The following is an 18274-nucleotide window of genomic DNA, read 5'->3' as shown; positions in this document are numbered from 1 at the left end:
CTTATTTAAGGCAGATTTGAAAAATATGCATACAGTAATATTTTTTTGACAACACTATTTACCATTTGTCTCTCAAAGAATTCATTCTTAAGAGGAAAAATAATATTGCAAATAAAGATTAAAAAAAATAGATAAAGAAATAGATATATACAGAAGTGAAAGCTGTTAACCTCACTCCTGGGCAAAACTCATGCCTCTGGCAAAAAATGGTTGAATTATTTAGAAAACATTTACACAATCACAGTAGTTGATGCCTACTCTTCTTGTATTCTATACTAAATATTTTATCTTGCACTAATCTCGCATTCAGTTGAACCTCACTTAATAAGTTTGAGTTGATTCCAAAAATGTATTTTTTTTCTGAAAATGTAGCTGCCTTTATATCTATGTTTTTATATTGATGATATTTGAATATCTGCCACTGTACAGCTTAATTGATCCTTCAAGTCTTTATTCCATTTGTCTTGAGATCTGTCATCCATGTCTTTCCAGGTTTCCTCCAGTCAGTGAGCGGGCTGAACTTGGCACACCAGTGGGGACTATTCTAGCTGCTGCTGTCAATCAAACCATCTTCTACTCCATCGTGGGAGGAAATGAACTAGGTATGTGCTCGAGATCATATACGGTACCGTGCAGTGCATTAAGACTACAATTTAAGATTCTCTTTTGCAAATCCTCCAAGATAATGTTTTTGCATCACAATACAATAGATATTTTCTTTCCCAACACAAATTATGACACAGACTTTGTGTTTCAAGTACAAAGTCCCCCAAGTCACTGTTTTTTATTTATTTTTCTGCATAAAGCAAAGATATTTTGGTGCCAGTGTGTCAACTTTTACAAAGCCTTGTCTCTGACAACTGCAGAAGTCCACAAACCAAATTTCCATTATGGTAAAGAAATTACTGCAAGAAAATATGTGTTTTAGGTAAATTTGTGTTGTCATATTTTAAAATACTGCTGAAAAAGCTCCCAGATTATTTTTGAAAATTGTGCAATGCAAGTCACAGCCACAGATACTGTTTTTCCAAGTAGAAAAGACGGTTTTGACATACTTCCAACCATAGACTACTTTTCACACTTATTGGCAAAGTCTGGAGAGCATAATTACATCCAAGAAGAGAGATAGAGAACACCAGAAAGGTGTGAGGTCAGCTATCTTTAAGCCAAAAGTAGGAGATGTAAGTAGGAGAAGGAAGAGTATAGAAGAAATTTTAATTGCAGTGTTCCTGCAATTAAAATTAGAATGAATGCAGTTTTTCTGTGATTTCCTTATTGTGCAACGACTGATCTTTTTCTCCAGTGCTGCCATTAACTATAGACTGTTATTCAAAATTTTTTGTAACATACATGTGAAGATTTACGACTGCTTCAATGACTGGATAATTGAACAGCATTTTTGCAGGTTCTGTGTGAGAAAGGTGCTAGAAAAGGCTCCATTGAGTGCTGCACTTATGAACAATTGGCCATGAAGAGTAAAAGGTCCTCAGAGGAAGTATAAATGCATTCAATTGATACACCTGCAGAGTGGCATTTAAACAGTATTCACCCAGAGATGTGTAGTGCTAACAGTGCAAACCATATACACTAACTCTGATCAGAGAGAGAATGTGGTTTTAAAAAAAGGGGGGCTGCTTGTTTACCCTGGTTTTATGTACTTTTGTAGATGTACCTGTGTAATTAACCATGCTTACATCCATTCTGTTTGGTTCCAGGTCATTTTCAGGTGAACAACAGAACAGGCGTCATCTCCACAGCTAAGCCTCTGGATTATGAAAACGTGACCAGCTATATCCTCAGGGTCCAGGCAGACTCTATGTTGGTTGTCATGTCCAACCTGCGTGTGCCTTCTAAAAGTAAGAAACTGCAGCCAGTGAATGGGTGAATGTGGAGACTGAGGGGAGGATTGTGTTGTAGGCAGACAGGGATGAAATTGTGTTTCATATGATTCCAGGTATTGCGCTGTATTTAATCATAATCTTCCACTGTGACAGATTATGATTAAACGCAGTTGTAGAAATTCTATCAAAGCCTATTTTTATTCATCATATTTATTTTCATGTTTGCCATAATCATGTAGAGCTATTTTTCATTGCGTGTTTTGTACGCATGTCTGGATTATTCCACGCTTCTGCCTTCTCAGAGCCTCATTTAAGAAAAATGTCAAAATTCACACACAAATTATAAATTCTTGCTAGAACCTCATAAGCATGCACAGACAACATCAAATGACAGTAAAAATACTGTCTACCACTTTTTGCATAATAAATGCATTTGTGCTACCTATACTGATAGGCTGTTGATTTGGATCAAAACAAGGAAAACATTGTGTCACAGTGTGCATATAGCCAGTGATTGGTTGTTCTGTTCTCCATTCAACATCAAACTGATGAGTATAAATTTATTGATTGATTTCTTTTCGGGTTAATCACCTGCTCTCCTAAAACCGGCATTGTTGATCATTTGTTTGTCTGATATGCCATCTTCATAAATTCTGGCTAATTGTGAGATGTCATATACTTTGAGTAACCATGTTGCAGCACCAGCAATTATATTGCATTTATTTTTTGAATTACTCATTTTAAGTTGTGGTTAATATGTCAACACCCTCTGTTCCGCTAACAAGACGTTAGCACTGTGTAGAACTTTATGCTAGACTACTAAAACTATGAAAACTTGAATATGAACATGTAATATGTTCATTGACAGATTAGACTCTCATCTTTTCAATCATGGTCATTATTAAAAAAAAAAACCTTAAAAATTATTATGAAAATATGGTTTCCCCCTATGTTTAAAGCAGTTCAACAATATCATAATGCTAATTCATTGCAAGAGTCAATTTATTTTAATTTAGGCAGAACACCGCCCAAAACAAGGGAGGGGGCAAAGGGTTTATCATAGAGAATGTTTAATTCACATATCCCCTGTATGTTCCTACTCTTAAGTATGTCAGTAGAAAGTATAAACCTCTGTGTCAATATGCTGACACAGCGGTTTTATACAGTAAAGGTGCTGTCCAAACACATCACAGCCTCCTCCTGGCTGCGCTTTTCCGATATCCGCTCAACTTTTTTGTGTCTTTGTTGTCTGAACATGATGAGTCATACATATTGGGATAACAGCGCACACTTCCAGATCTCCCTGACGGCATTCATGGTGTTGCACACAAAAAGTGATGGAAGACCTTGAAGAGAGCGTGACAGAGAAGTTCAAACCTACTTCTCCAACTCTGCACATCTGCTGCAATCACTATATACAGTAAAAGGGCTGCATTTATATGGCGCCTTTCTAGTCTTCCGACCACCCAAAGCACTTTACACTACATTCACACACACATTCATACACTGATGGCACTGCCTTTGGGAGCAATTTGAGGTTCAGTATCTTGCTCAAGGACACTTTGACATGCGGACTGGAGGAGCCCGAGAACGAACTGCCGATCTTCCGATTAGTAGATGACCCGCTGTACCTCCTGAGCCACAGCTGCCCCAATAAAAAAAATAAAGTGAGCATGATTGTTGGATTGTTAGTTTCGGAAAGTTACATAAATTGTCAGGTGCACCTGTTGTCAGAGAGGACGTTGTTAGACATTCCATTTTGTTTTAAGAATACTGAGACCTTCAGCCTGCGCTCATTGATGGCCATGTTCAGCTGGATTATTTCTAGGCTCTTTTATGGCCAGTTTACCAAGAAAAGTCTGTGTAATGATGGATGCTGTGCTAACTATAAATGGGGTCCATACCTTACTCTTGATCCATTTGAGCTACCAATGACTAATCAATGACCCACTCTACCTGCCTCTTACTCTCTCACATACTAATGACAGCAAGTACAAGTGCACAGACGCACACACATACACACTCACACACACACATCACTTATCTGAAAGATGTAAAGGAGAGGACTCTGCCTCTCACACACGAGGGAGAGAGCTTCCCTGGCATCTCTGGGCTGAGGTCTTTTGGCAGACTGTAGAGAAACCATTTCTTTTGTCACTTGTCTCACTTTTATTATTTAATGTAGATCAGGACTCCTTGACAGGGAACATCTTTCTTCTCATCGAGTCTTTATTGAGTTTAAATTATCAGATCTTTACTGGACTGGTTCGTCAGATAGGTTATCTTAGCCTTGTTAGGACCAGTACAGTATGTGTAGCTCACAGTTGGACATTAATATGTAAGGAGACACACATTTAATAATTGCAGACTGCAACAAGAACTAATTAAACATGTTTTATAAATGATAATGCACTCTTCCAAAAACTCAAGCTTACTCTGTATTAGCAGCAATCCCTCCTTTTAATGGGCCCATTTCTTTCATGCATCTTTATGAGCTTGTGTGTGAGAGTGACACAGGGAGGAGGGAGAGAGAGGCCATATTTATGCCTATGTGTCCTGATACTCTAAGAATGGAAAATAGCCACTTTCTACAAAAGGGGGTAGTTTTTGAAGACAGTGGCTTTTGTGCCTGTAATTTGATGTGCTGAGTGTTTCCAAATTCCCCTGCTGCATCCTTTGCTCTAACGCCACATAGTTTTACATTTTTGTATACTGCCAGAAGAAAAATAGTCCTTGACACTGCATATTCTTTACCTAAACTGCAGCGTTGGAAGGATTTGCACTGTACATATTTATGCTGTATATTGCATAGGTGTAACTGTGACAAATTAGGAGGGTGAATGCTTAAACTCAGTGTGTGTGTTCTCCTTTTAATGGGACACAATGAATGATTCAAAAGCCTCACAAACAAGGCCAGTTAACTAGCAAATTTAGTATTAAAATGCTAAATGTTCTGCCTCCTTTACCCATGTCTTTCTCACTGTGTTTTTCTAACTCAAGGGAAATTCCTGTAGATTATTATTTCCAATAATGTGCAAAATGCTTGTCTTATAAATGCATTTCAGGGCCTTTTAATGACTGTCTTGCACCAAGTTGTGGAGAAAACAAACTCCTCAGTGATAAATTATGTGAGGTAGGCCTCACTTAATGAAGTGGGAGTCAAGATTTTATCATCATTTTTATTATTTTACAGGGTCATATTTCACTCAGAATGTAAGATTTATCACTAATTGGTTGGTAAACAGAATGCAAACTGGCTCAGTTGTTTTCCTGATCTTCTTACTGAGGGTAGCGAGAGAAACCATCAACATGGCTCAGTCTGAGCTTTTCTCAGCTCAAAATATTTGCTGTTATCAAAACAAAATTAACCTCCTCATTATAGACTCTTAGTTGTCAGCTACACCAAAATAGCTTTTCACACTGGGTTGGGTTGAGACTAAACAAACATATTCCTCCTCCGTGCATGCAATTACAAATCCACTTCAAATAGTTATTGCAGTACAGCTGAAAAGTGCCACTAAATGAAAAGTGGTTTTCCAAAGCTCACTGAATCCACTTGTGGTCAAAATGAAAACAAGCAACCAACTTCACTCTTTTCAGTTGGTTTTCAAAAGCTAGGTGAGTCTGATTTCTCAATTTTAAAATTAAAAAGTTAAAGAAAACCCTTTCTCAGATTATAGAAAAGCTCACAAATATTGTTATGCTAAAATTGGTGTTGGCTAGCCAAGAGTATATTATCATAAAAAACCTTTGTTGATATACTGTGATGTTTTCAGCAACGACTAACTTGCAGAACATTCTGGGAAATGGTTTCAAGCTCTCGTTTGAAGTTTAGGACCCGCTGATGACCATGAAGAAATTATGTTGATGTGGCAATTTTTGAGTCTAAATTATGCAACATTTGATCAATAGCAGTTCGGATGACCTCAGAGATGTGTTTATTCAACAGCTAGTGGCCATGATGATATAAACTTCTGTGTGTCCCATTTCTTATTTTGTGAGAGTGCAGCAACCCTGGGTTATCAGATGCTTGAAATTGAAGTACACTATAGTTGAATGCTGTGTGTTTTTGCTTCAGTCTTGGTTTTATACTGTTCTGTCTAGAAAATGTAACTTTGCATTTATGGCTGAAGTGACTGAGTTCCACAGTACTTGAATGCATTCTGGTGCCATTTGTTCTTTGCAGCTAACACAGCCAAGGTGTTCATTGAGGTGCGGGATGAGAACGACCACCCTCCCGTCTTCTCCAGGAAGCTCTACATAGGCGGAGTGACGGAGGACGCCAAGATCTTCAGCTCTGTACTCAAGATAGTGGTAAGAAAATATTAACTGTGGTTGTTTTTGTATCAGCATACACAGAAACAGGCTGAAACTAAAGTGCCTGATTCTGCTCCCACTTCTTCATCACTTACCCTGCAGCCACGGTAGGAGAATTCATCCGATCCGCTCTCTGCAGCACAGTTTCATCTCCCGCCCCCTATCGTTCTCTACATCTCTTCCTCAATTTCGCCCTCCCCACTGTCTGCCTTGTCCACGAGCAGGTGGGATCAGAGTGAGCTGAGCAGTGTAATCCCAGTATGTTCACAGAAGCATGGCTGGACATCCTGTCTGATTATCAGCCTTCACTGCAAAGGAGATTTCACTTTGTCATCCTGTGTGCCATACTCTATTTTCTGTATGCGTGTGGGTGGGTGTTAGTGTATACTTAGCCTTGAGTTTGTGTACAAAATCCTCAACAACCAGCCTCTGCAATGCCTACCTGGAATGTCAGATCTATACTTACAGTCATGCATTTATGTGTGAATGGACACAATGTTATGAGAACAGATTTGTCAGGGATTCAAGATTTTTGTGTTTTGTTGGGTTTATGTTCTTAGTTTGTTTTTGTATTTTCCACAGGGTATCTCGTTTGTAAATGAAGGATATAAAGAAGTTTTAAAATTATTGTTGGATGTGAAAAAGTGCTATTATAGTTTTAAATTATTGTATTGCATTATAAATAGAGGGTCCTTACAACCATCCACTAATTTATATGCACTGTACACAATGATTAATTATGTACAGTACATTTATTTAGAGTTTATTTATTTGGAGTTTAAAAGCATAGTAAATGAGTGTGACACAAAAATCAATTGAAGGCCTGACTGAATCGAACAGATTTTCAGATGCTGTTTAAAACAGTCCACGTCGCTCCCAGACCTCATGTCAATGGGCAAGGCTGTTCCAGAGCATGTGAGTCACAACAGCCATTGAGTTACCCTTGGCCTTGACGTTTGACAAAGAGTCAGCCAATGAGCCATGGTCACATGGCATTCAAATCCTGCTTTTATAGTTAAAAGTTCACAAATGTAAGCAGAACCTTGATTGTGGAAAGCCTTACATGTGATCAGCAGAATCCTCATTTTGATTCTATATTTCACAAAGAGTCTGTGAAGTGAAGCTAGAACAGAGCAGGTTTTGAACTCTCCGGCTGGTTTTATTGCACATGAGAACGTTGTTGCAGCTCTCTGATGCAACGGCAGTTTCTCCACTGATGATTTGCTCAGCCATGTGAACAGAGAGTTGCAATAGTCCAGCCAGGAATAGTCAACAGACCAAAATTTTGATTTTGACTTTTGACTTAGTGCCATATCTTTTGATGTAATGCTATCAGTGTCACTAATCAGGACTTCTTTTTTGTTGCAATTAAGATGAAATTTTATGGTTATCTAATCCTTAATAGCAGATAATCCGTTTTATTGTACAGCTAATCTGTACCAAACCAGATTTGGTTTAGCTGAGAATCATCCATATGATGATAGGGACGCTGTCACCTGAACTCTGGTTCGGGCCAAAATGAACCAAGACTGCCACAAGAATCTGCATCATGTAATTGTATATTACAGGTTTGAATAAACAACTTTTCAAATATTTTGAAGGTGAAAGGCAACTTCGTTTTAAGGGATGGGGTTTGAACTGTAGCGTGTTTAAATTAAACTGGTACACATCCAGAAAAACGACAGCAAGTTGCAGCATAATGGAAACTGGACAAAGGCCAAAGGTGTCCAGAGAATATTTAAGAACACGAAGCAGTTGTAATATCTTGAGGGCAAATTGAGGAGTACAAAGGTTCTGAAGGGAGGTTAGTGAAAACACCAGATGTAGAAATTGGCTAAAATCATCAAATGACATAGTAGAGGGAGCTTTCACTGATTTTATATCCCTGTCCTCATTAACAAAAAGGAAATTATGTTGATACAGTGTGAAAGCAGAAAGACAGAAATAACAGGGGCAGCCTGGGACTATACTTATTTTATTTATGGTCTAAAATAAAACCCCAGGGTTCCTCTTTCTTGGGGAAATGAGCTTGTCCTTGATCTTAATGTTATAACAAGAACATGCTGTTTTAGGACACAGAAACATTCCTTAAATTCTTGGCAAAGCTGTGTGAATCAGACTTTACTGCATTTAACAATTCTAAACATGGGGTTTGGCATTATTAGTGGGACTAAAATTAATGATTGTTTTTATTGTTGACTACTCACAGTGATGACACCAAATGTCTTGTTCTGTCAGACGAACAGCCCCAAAGTCCAGAATATTAAATTTACTTAAATGTAAGGCTAAGAAAAGCAACAAATTCTCATACTTAAGAATATAGAACTTATCAAATGTTTGCTGTTTTTGTTTGAAACAAACAATTAATTAATCAACTATCAAAATAGTTGCAGATTAATTTTCTTTCAATTAACTAAATTGATAAATAATCTAATTGTTGCAGCTTTAATCATAAGAAATAACTATCAAAATAACGATATTCTCTAAACACCTGAAGAGAATGGCAAAACTTGTAGTTTAGGCATTATTTGAACATTCACACTCAACCTGATCATTGCATGTACATTAAATTCAGATAAAGAGATTAAACAACTGTTATAAATTCACTTTGCATTCCCATTGTTTGTGTGTTGTATTTATTTAATTTAAATCTTTGAGGTTTGATCTGGTATCACCGGAGGGCATTATGGGCACTGACACTGTAGAACATTGTAATTCTTGGAACATTATTCTACAGTACAAGATTTTTGTGTGGGTGAATGGGTCATAATTTGCATGCAATGTGCGGGTCTAAGGGCATTTTCACACAGTTTGTTTGCTTTGGTCTGAATCAGTGGATGAGTTGCTTACTTTGTTGCATTTTCCCTTTGGTTTGGTTTCACACCACAAAATTTCAAGTGAACCAAAATATATCATCAAAAGCTATGTGGGAGCTGTTACTCTGTTCATTGGTCAGAAATCTTGTGGGGTTGGCAGGCGGAGATAGGAGAGTTTGTTTTTCTTCTAGTATAGCAATCCAAAATAGACCACTGGCAGAATTGGCATTTCTTAATAATTGCAGTCATCATTGGGCCATATACCGAGCTAAAATATATGAGCAGAATGGCACATTTGAACACACTTCAAGGCAATGTCTAGAGAACAATGTGTTGCTTCACGCTACGCAAAGAAGACGTGCTGCCTTCAGTCGGCTGAAGAGAAGAAGGGAACACATATTGAGCACATACCACACACACACATACATACAGCACAGCTGGCCACGGGAGCTGTGCAATGCTTCCTGTCATTGAGTTGGATCAAGGTCGGATCACGTTCATACCACAAACAATCATACCAGAGTTTGTTTGTAACCGGTCCGAGACCACCTCTTCAACAAGGTCTCGGTCTGGTTGGTTTGGTCCTCATCCGAGTGCAATTGCTGTGTTGACACCTGCCCAAACGAACCGCGCCAAGGGGGTAAATACTCCAGGGTTCGATTCTATTGAATTAAACAAGGCAGGTGTGAAAACACCCTAAGATAAAAAAAAAGAAAGCTATATGGACACAAGCTGTGACATGTACTATTGTCATGTACTATTCCTATATTTTTTACATTCCTACACCTCACATTCAGCCCCAGTGGCTTCTTGAGAGCTGGAAGAAAGAGCTCAGTTTGAAATATAACCTTAATTATAGTACAATTATATTGTATTATTATTTTTACCAACCTGTAATGCAAATGCATCACCAAAATTCACATCTGCTCCCAAATTGATTGGCAGCTCCTTTGATGCAGAGACTAACACTTGATGAATCACAAATAAATTAATGTTAGTAATGTTTCCTGATGGTGTTCACATCAGTAATTTCAAAACAAATAATAAAAATAAAACAGGCTTTCATTATGATTGGTAAAATGCCAGGATATTTAAGCCAGTGTTCAGTGCTTAAAGCTTTGCTGGAAGGTCTTGTGAATACCCTTTAAATTATAGGCTGGAAATTCACTATTCTCTAATAATTATACAGTAATTAGCCTAAATTGGTATGCTTGAGGCATACAAAAGTCACTTCAGTATAACAAGATACATTTGGAGTGTGAGGGACAACAAACAGGTAGCAAATACTTGTCACAAAAAGAACAGAAATTCAAGTATTGTGAGACTAGAATGGGTGGCATACGATATGAGCCTAGGACAGAATTTGGCTCCAGTGTGGACAAGTTGTAGAAATGTTGATACTGTCTCATTTTGATCCCATATTGTCACATGCAGCTGGTCAATAATGCCGTACTTGAATTATGCCTTAGTTCCTTAGAGTTAGACTGGCTCCAGTGACACTCTATCTGACAGTTTCTCACACATTGAATAAGATTAGTTGTACAGTAAAACAATATCCATAAGAGATACCCATTTAGAAATATCTAGGAAACTGCCTCTAACAGACCTTTTCCACAGCAAACATTTGAACATTTCATACTGGCAACAGTAAATTGAATGCAGCCGATATTAATGTCTGTGGATTTTGTGTATGTGTGTGTGAAGTAATTCTGCATAAATTGAAACCTGAAACAAGGTTGGAAGTTATTGTAGCTTTCACATAAGGAATGCAGAGCAAAGCCATCTTTTTTGGAGTCACGACTGATGGAGATGTCTGAAAATAACAGCTGATAAACCGTGCTCCTTGCTCAAGAACCTATATGTAAAACCCATTTCATGTAGGCTCAGACATAGCACTGAAAGGACATCATCAATTGAACACTATGCAGTGGTGTAACCCACCCAACCAACTCATAATCCCTATCCTGTCTTTCCCTTAACTTGGCACATAAACACCAAAGTGTAGAATTATGGGTCAAGTGCTATCTTTAATTTCCCAGAGGCCAAGGCTTCTTTGGAGTGTGGCGAGTGTGCAGCGTCTGTACTCGAGGTAGATGGTAATGAAGCTGAGCTCCCTTTTCTCTGGAGATAGTCATTAGAAATATCATCAACATTTGGCATATTCTGACGCTTTTGACCTTCTACTATTTCACTCTTGGTCCAAAATAGTGTAGTCAAATAATATAGTCACATATAGTCACAAGCAATAAGTGGCTGACAAGTGTATGTAACCAAATCAGCCTATCAACGCCACATAAGGTCACCTTACAGTATCTGCTGCTAAAGTCTACTTTCAGTGGTGTGGAAAATGTAAGTAGAAAATGTTTCATTAACAAGGTAGAACTTGTAAGCCAAATGAGTGCCACTTATTGTCAGTTGCCTCCTCGAGTGCTTGGCCTCTGTGAAAAGCTTTCTAAACAAGAAGATGCCTTAAGCTTTTAAATCTCTTCTTCTTTTTGGTGTGCTGAAGTATTTTTATTGTAAACCGTCAGAATCCTTAAATTTTCCCCTGTTTTGTCACAAACCTCACTCAGTAACAGGTTTTTCCTCTAGTGTCTGTAAAACCTTTACCTACATAAACGATGCTGGTACACATATTTGGTAAAATTGTCTTTACCCAATGAGGTTATCGCACTCTGTTGATTTATGCAGCCCTTTCATTGGGAGCTTGCCCCCCCCCTTCTCGTCTGCCAATAGCTGGAGAAAAAAAGAGATTGCTCCTATTTATCAGTGTCACTCGCCACAGAAAAGCCCTCTGAGAATTGATGCCTGTGTGTGAGCTTAGTGGCCAGTCAGAATTTGTGCCTCAAAGGTTTTTCTCTGGTTTTGCCCACAATGGCATTAAGCAGTTTGACAGGCTTCATATAAAGTAGGGACCCTATACGTTATACATTGTTTTTGAAGATTAAATGTTTTTTTTAACCCTCCGATACTCTTGTTATGATTTAAGAAAAAATGTAAGGGCAGAATTTATATAACAATGGGAAATGTTTCCTCCCCTGTAGCCCATTACAATACTGTAGGTTATCCTGGGACAAGCTGCAGCAGCCGTGTGGAAACACTTTTTTATTTTTTTCAGGTAAAACAAACGACTCCAGGTAGAGATAACTCCTGAGCCTCCAGCTGCAGCTCCTTTCTCTCATGCAGCTACTTTATGTACAGCAGAACACCTGCATGAGGAGAAAAAAAAGCTATTAGCTCCACCAATAGGAGGACATCAGTTGAAAGCTGTATTCTTTTAGTGTGAAATGGTCAGTGGTTCTCACTCCAGCCATCTGCAGCTTAACATAACATTATAATGGTTTTGACATAATTGGATAATATGCTGCAACAAATTATGGCTATATCAAAAGACAATGCTGCCCCCAGGATAAAAAAAAATACAGTGCTAACCTCCTGTTCTTTAATCTGACAGCTCTGATGGTTTATTGTCACAAGAGCATTGAATTACTTTGATTATTGATAAAATGTCTGATAAATAACAGCAAGATTGATGCACCGCATAGGAGTTTGAGGCTAAAATCAACACTGAATCACACAAGGAAAAAACCCCCTCTGCAGTGTTCTCTTCAATTTTTCAAGCATATTGCACTTCTGGCCCAATTCACCAGCATCACACTGGGTATTTTCTATCAGCTGTCCAAGGCAAACATTTCCTGTGATATCACTGAATGGGACATGGCCAGATTAGCCACCATCATGGTCAAGAGCCCAAGCAATGTTACAAGGTTACAAAATAGCTCTCTCTCTCAGGATTCTCTCTTAGAATACAAAATCCATTTTTTTTCCATTAGACATTATGTTGTCTGTTTTCTCTTTTTCTTACTGCTTGTAGTATAGCGCATTGATGTCTTCCTGTCTAACATTGTACATATATGTGTGTCTTGCGTGTTTGTGTGTTATAGGCTACTGACAAGGACACTGGGAATTACAGTGCCATGGCGTACCGCCTCATTATCCCACCCACAGCAGAGGGCCAGGACAGCTTTGTCATCGAGACATACACAGGTATCATCAAGTCAGCCATCATGTTTCGAAACATGCGCAGGTCCTACTTCAAGTTTGAAGTTATCGCCACAGATGACTACGGAAAAGGTCTCAGCAGCAGTGCCGAAGTGGTGGTAAGTTCCTTTTATACACAGTTTGTAAATTCGCAGAGCAGCAACCAGACACTTATTTTGATTATTGATTAATCTGGTGATTATTTTCTCAATCGTTAATCATTTTGTCAGTATTTATATAAAGTTTTTTGTCCGATTAGCAGTCCAAAACGCAAATATGTTCATATTACAATCCTACAAGACAAAGAAAAGCAGAAAATCCTCACATTTGGGTGGCTGAAACCAGAGAATCTGTAAAAAAAAAAATACTGAGCTGATTAATCAATCATGAATATAGTTGTTATCAGATATTTTTTGCTGATAGATTAATCAATTGTAATCAACACCCACTATATGTACTATACTGTATCTCAATATACCATGGTATACATGGTAAACAGATGGTGGACCGGTGGACAGATACACAATACTTTACTTCTACTGTTCAGTTCACACATGGCGAACACTCTTGGTCCTTGACTCCCATGTCAGCCGCACACCAGTGGCATATTGATTGCACGTTGTGTGTGTCTTCCACAGCATGTAATCTCTGCATTGAACTGTCCTTTGAAGTATGGAATTGGTGTGCAATGTCAGCTGTCTACAATTCATTGATACAAAAGAGCCTTTTTAAAGGGGCCTTTCCACTGATTTTAAATGTCAATGTCAATTTAGTCATCACAGGGGAATACTAGTGTGGTCTGTGAAAACTGTTATATAAAAGTCAAAGCTTTGTCAAGTCTGAGAAACTTACTGAAGTGACTTCATTTGAGTGATCTCAGTGTAAGCTTATACTCAACAGATTTTTATATAATTTTGCCATCCTGCTTTTCCATGCTTTATTTCTGTAATTTTGCTATGTGGTCTATACTATACACACAACTTCTAATGCACGTCTGTCCATCCTGGAAGAAGTAGCCGTCCTCTGTTGCTCTTCCTGAGGTTTCCTCCATTTTTTCACAGTTAAAGCGTTTTTTTGGGGGTGGTTCCATATCTGAATCAAGGGTCAAAGGATAGAGAATGTTGTATTGCTGTACGCATTGTAAAGCCCCCTTAGTCAAACTTGACTTGAACAGAAAGCTTGTTTTTCAAACTGGAGGATTAGAATTTGAAAGATGTGGGCATTTACCCACTTGCTGTGTCCCAATTCTATACTACACACTAAGTGTATACTATAATATATACTTATATGTTTTTGCCATTGGTATACAAGACATCAACCTACTTTTACCATATTAAGAAGACATTTAGAAACTTTGAATTACACAACCAATTAAACTTCACAAAGAGAAACAAAATGTCCAAAATAATTAAGTCTTTTTTTGTTTGCTTAGGTGTTCAAAAAGCTGTTTTTTCTTCATCCACAATTAGTTTAATTTCTTTCAGCTATCAGCAGCTCGTCCATTTCCTTTGTGCATTGCATTGTGGGAGAACAGTTTTTTAGTCTGCACACCGACTGTTTTTAGTATACTTTATTTTGTCTCTTTTTCAATGTGAGCACTAAAAACCTGCTTAGAGTCAGTGAATAGTATGAATGTGGGACACAGCTACTTTCAAGTTGCATTATGGGATTATCCCCTTTGTTTGTTTTAAAGACTAATGTTTTATAAAGTAATAATGTAGGCATAAATTACTTTTTTCACAAGTATTCTGTCAATATATCAACTGATTCCTGCTGTGAAAAACAGTCTCATATTGCATGTCTGCAAGAGTACATTAGGTTTATTCGTTTTGTTGAAATCTCCACTCTGTTTCACTTCATATCAATCTATTCATTATGAGCCTTTTTTGTTTTGTCTGTATGTTTGCTCAGTACTAAATGTCTTGGATCCAGTCTATTGAATTCTTCACAGTGGGTACAGCACATTCAATATGAGGCCACTGCCACTAGCTGATAATGCAATTAAACTTTTTCTTTCAGCCATGTATATTAGCTATGCATACACGTGTCCCTGATTTGCATCTGTCTTTGTCTTTGTGTGTATGTTTGTCTAAATGTGTGTCTTTGTCGCTCTTGTCTCTGTGTGCATTTCTTTTTTCCCCCAATAATTTCCCCACGCACCCGCTGTGATTGAGCTCAGCTTTGCCCCCAATTCAATGCTTATCTTCCCTGACTGTGGGCAGGCTTATTTTTCGTTTCAGTGAAACATGTCTGACTAAAAAGCCTCTAATGAGACAGAAGGAGGGTCTGGGACATTGCCTGGATATGAGAGAGTGGCGAGAGCTTAACCATGGTGCTTGTTTATTTTCAAGGGGAAACCTAATTTCACAGGAGCCGCATGGGAGATTTGGCTTCAGAGCACAAAGGCTGCTGCCTATGCACTTAACTGTGGCATCCGAATTAGGTCCTGTTAAGTTTGCCACATGGCACCAATACAAGCAGGCAATTAGAAGGTTTCATTTGGTCCACCCAAAGAGGTATTTGAATGAGTCGACCAAACTCACATTAGGACACACATGGACAACTGGCTTAATCACAGTCTATCTCTATTCTCTGCTGTCTTTTTTACCTTTTGGTCTTTTTGTTTCTTTCTTTCTCTCTGTCCTACTCTCTCTCGGGCTCACAGGTTTCCGTGGTCAACGCATTGGACATGCAAGTTGTTGTGTCGACTGTCCCGCCCACTTTAGTTGAAGAGAAAAAGGAGCAGCTCATTGGGTAAGGTGACATTTCATATGATTTGAAATATTAAAGTAATACCAAATTTCTGTTAAATGAGAATAAACCAATACCAGTGTGTCCAACATGTTAGGAGTACATTTTTGTGTTAATTCTATTAAATAAGCTACTGTGTAATTTGAAGGTGAAATAGACAGAAAATATTTATCTACCACCAAATTCACATCACTGCATCTCTTCGCCTGTCTGTGCAGCGTGTTTCCGGTACATTTGCTTGTCCTCTAATATTCCTTTTGTTAATTGATTTCCTTGGTAGAATTGACAATGGGAAATTAATTGCCTCTTTTTGCGCTGTGTTTTACCCACTATGATACGAATTGAACATGGTTTGACGTGGCATCTTAATTTGCATATAAAATTGTTTTTGAATGATGGGAGTGAGTGTATGACTCACCTGTGGCAAATAATGGCTGAAAATAAACACGCTAATAAAAATTGATGTTGTAAAACTTGTAAAACTCTTTTGTTTTTCACTAATCATTTATCAATCAATTATAAGCAGGGTTTAGTCAGTGAGACAGTTGAGTCTGTCCTCAACAGTCTGCTGTCCTAGTCCAAATTAATTAATGATCATGATTCATGAAACCATCTTTTTTGTACCTCTCAGGGGACAGTGTTTAGCCTAATTAGTCAATCTGAAATGCAAATGGGTGTTAATAGTTGTTTTTCAAGAGCTTGGTGTGTCTCTCCCATACAAGTGATATTGCTCCTTAGGCTGAAAAACACACACATTAGTCATGTTAAGCTCTTTGCGGTGATGTCATTCGAGAGGTCTGCAATTTTGCACAGTGCTGGTGATGATCCAGGGTCATTTTACCTGAGTGCTCAAACTGTTTATCCACCTTGGCAAAGGCAGACGGCAAAGCTTTCCTTTATTGGCTGTAATTTGAGGTGTGGATTTCTCCCTGCCTGAAAAGGATTATCAGAGCCTTGCTTTGCCAAGAGCCCAGTGAGAGAAGCAAAATGCTGCCCAATAGGACAATCATTGCCAGAGTGGAGTACTTAAAATTGGTGGCTCTTATATTGCTTCAGCCCCAGTGGTGCCAGAAATGGTTCATTCGTTTCTGAACTAAGTTTAGATATTAACTGCCTTCATTGTAGAAGTCTGACTTGTGGTTTTGTGCTGGTTTCAGTATTCTGGAGAAATATGTCCAGGACCAGATTCCAGGTGCCAAGGTAATTGTAGAGTCCATCGGGCCACGGCGTCATGGCGATGGCTTTGAGCTAGAGGACTACAGTAAGTCGGACCTGATGGTATACGCCATTGACCCGCTCACGAACAGGGCCATTTCACGCCAGGAGCTCTTCAAGTGAGTGGGTGAATTTTATTACTAGAAGTACAGTCCGCCATTTGGTCTAAATTGATGTTCTAATGTCCCCGCTGTGCTGCATGTTTTCCCTGCAGTCTCTCTTCCCCCTCTATCCATACAGTGAGTCAGCAAGTATCTCTGTCTCAGGCTCCCCTTGGCTTACTCTTCTACTGTGTCTCCACTTTTTCACTACTTCAACTTTCTTCATAAGACTTTGATTATCCTGCAGGTGCACCAAATCTGTCATATGTCAGGGGAAAGGGGCATATATGGGGGAGAAAAAGGAGGAGATGAGGTTAGGGAGGGAATAAAGTGAGAGTGGAGCAGGGAGTATTTCAATCAGTCCATCAACCCGTCATACAAGTACCTCAAAGGTTATTCCAAGAGCCTGGAGATATGCCAGCAATATATTTCATTCCTTTTTTTTGAGGACATAGAGAGACAATTCCTATGTGCCCAGGGTCTGCCTAAGACAGCATGCTAAGACAGTTTGAGCGCTGAGAGGGCATGTTCACATGCTACTAAAGCAGCACAGAAGAGTGTTTACAAGACAATTTTTCATCCCATCAGAAGGAAAAATACCTTAGCTTTAGCTGGCACCTGAGGACAATCTTGCACTCTCCTTTTTCGTGTTTTTTAGCCCTTCTGTCAGACCGATCAGACACCAATCTTAAAAAGCCAACTCCATCAGAGCGTGAGAGTTGCCAATCAATAGGAAACCTCCCCCTTCTGAGTTGTCCCCTTCACTCTACCAATTTGCTCTCCATTTTCTTGCTTACCTTATATTGAGTTACCTGACACCATCTTCTGTCTTTGTTTAACGGTATCCATGGTTATTACCAGTTTATTACCAGACACTGTGACACTTTCAGTTCATTTGGAAATCCTCCACACAAATGACATTTAGAGGTGTTTTCTGTATGTTCTGAATTAATCTATAAACATAACCTCTGTGTCCTTAACCATCAGAGAAGCGCCATAAACTCTTTAAAGCGGGGGGATCAAGGCTTGGGTCATGGGGATGTCACTTGAATCATAAAAAACAGCTTCTTCTTTTTTTTTTTTTTTTAAACAAAACTAGTGACCATAGCTCCTTATCTCAAGTGGCAGCTTTTGAGAGACCTAAGTTAATTTTAAAAGAGGCTTTCTACATCCCTGCTTTAATAAGAATCCC

General features: G+C 38.6%; 1 protein-coding gene across 13 annotated transcripts in view; it reads left to right on the top strand.

The window, feature by feature from the left end:
* The window catches only part of LOC121911392 (protocadherin-15-like), a 236575-nt gene that overhangs the window by 198348 nt on the left and 19953 nt on the right, over nt 1–18274 (top strand). For all 13 annotated transcript variants that reach the window (XR_006099846.1, XR_006099847.1, XM_042432816.1 and 10 more), the window contains 6 exons: nt 493–602; nt 1716–1856; nt 6028–6155; nt 12919–13134; nt 15681–15769; nt 16924–17100. Coding sequence is in view for 11 of the 13 variants with exons in the window: in XM_042432816.1 (XP_042288750.1) it covers nt 493–602; nt 1716–1856; nt 6028–6155; nt 12919–13134; nt 15681–15769; nt 16924–17100 (861 nt within the window). In the remaining 2 variants the exon portion in view is untranslated. The remainder of the gene's footprint in view (nt 1–492; nt 603–1715; nt 1857–6027; nt 6156–12918; nt 13135–15680; nt 15770–16923; nt 17101–18274) is intronic.

Source organism: Thunnus maccoyii, chromosome 14 (genome assembly GCF_910596095.1).
Source record: "Thunnus maccoyii chromosome 14, fThuMac1.1, whole genome shotgun sequence".
Taxonomy (NCBI): Eukaryota; Metazoa; Chordata; class Actinopteri; order Scombriformes; family Scombridae; genus Thunnus; species Thunnus maccoyii.
Note: the sequence above shows the minus strand (reverse complement) of the source record. Positions and strands in the feature narration are given on the sequence as shown.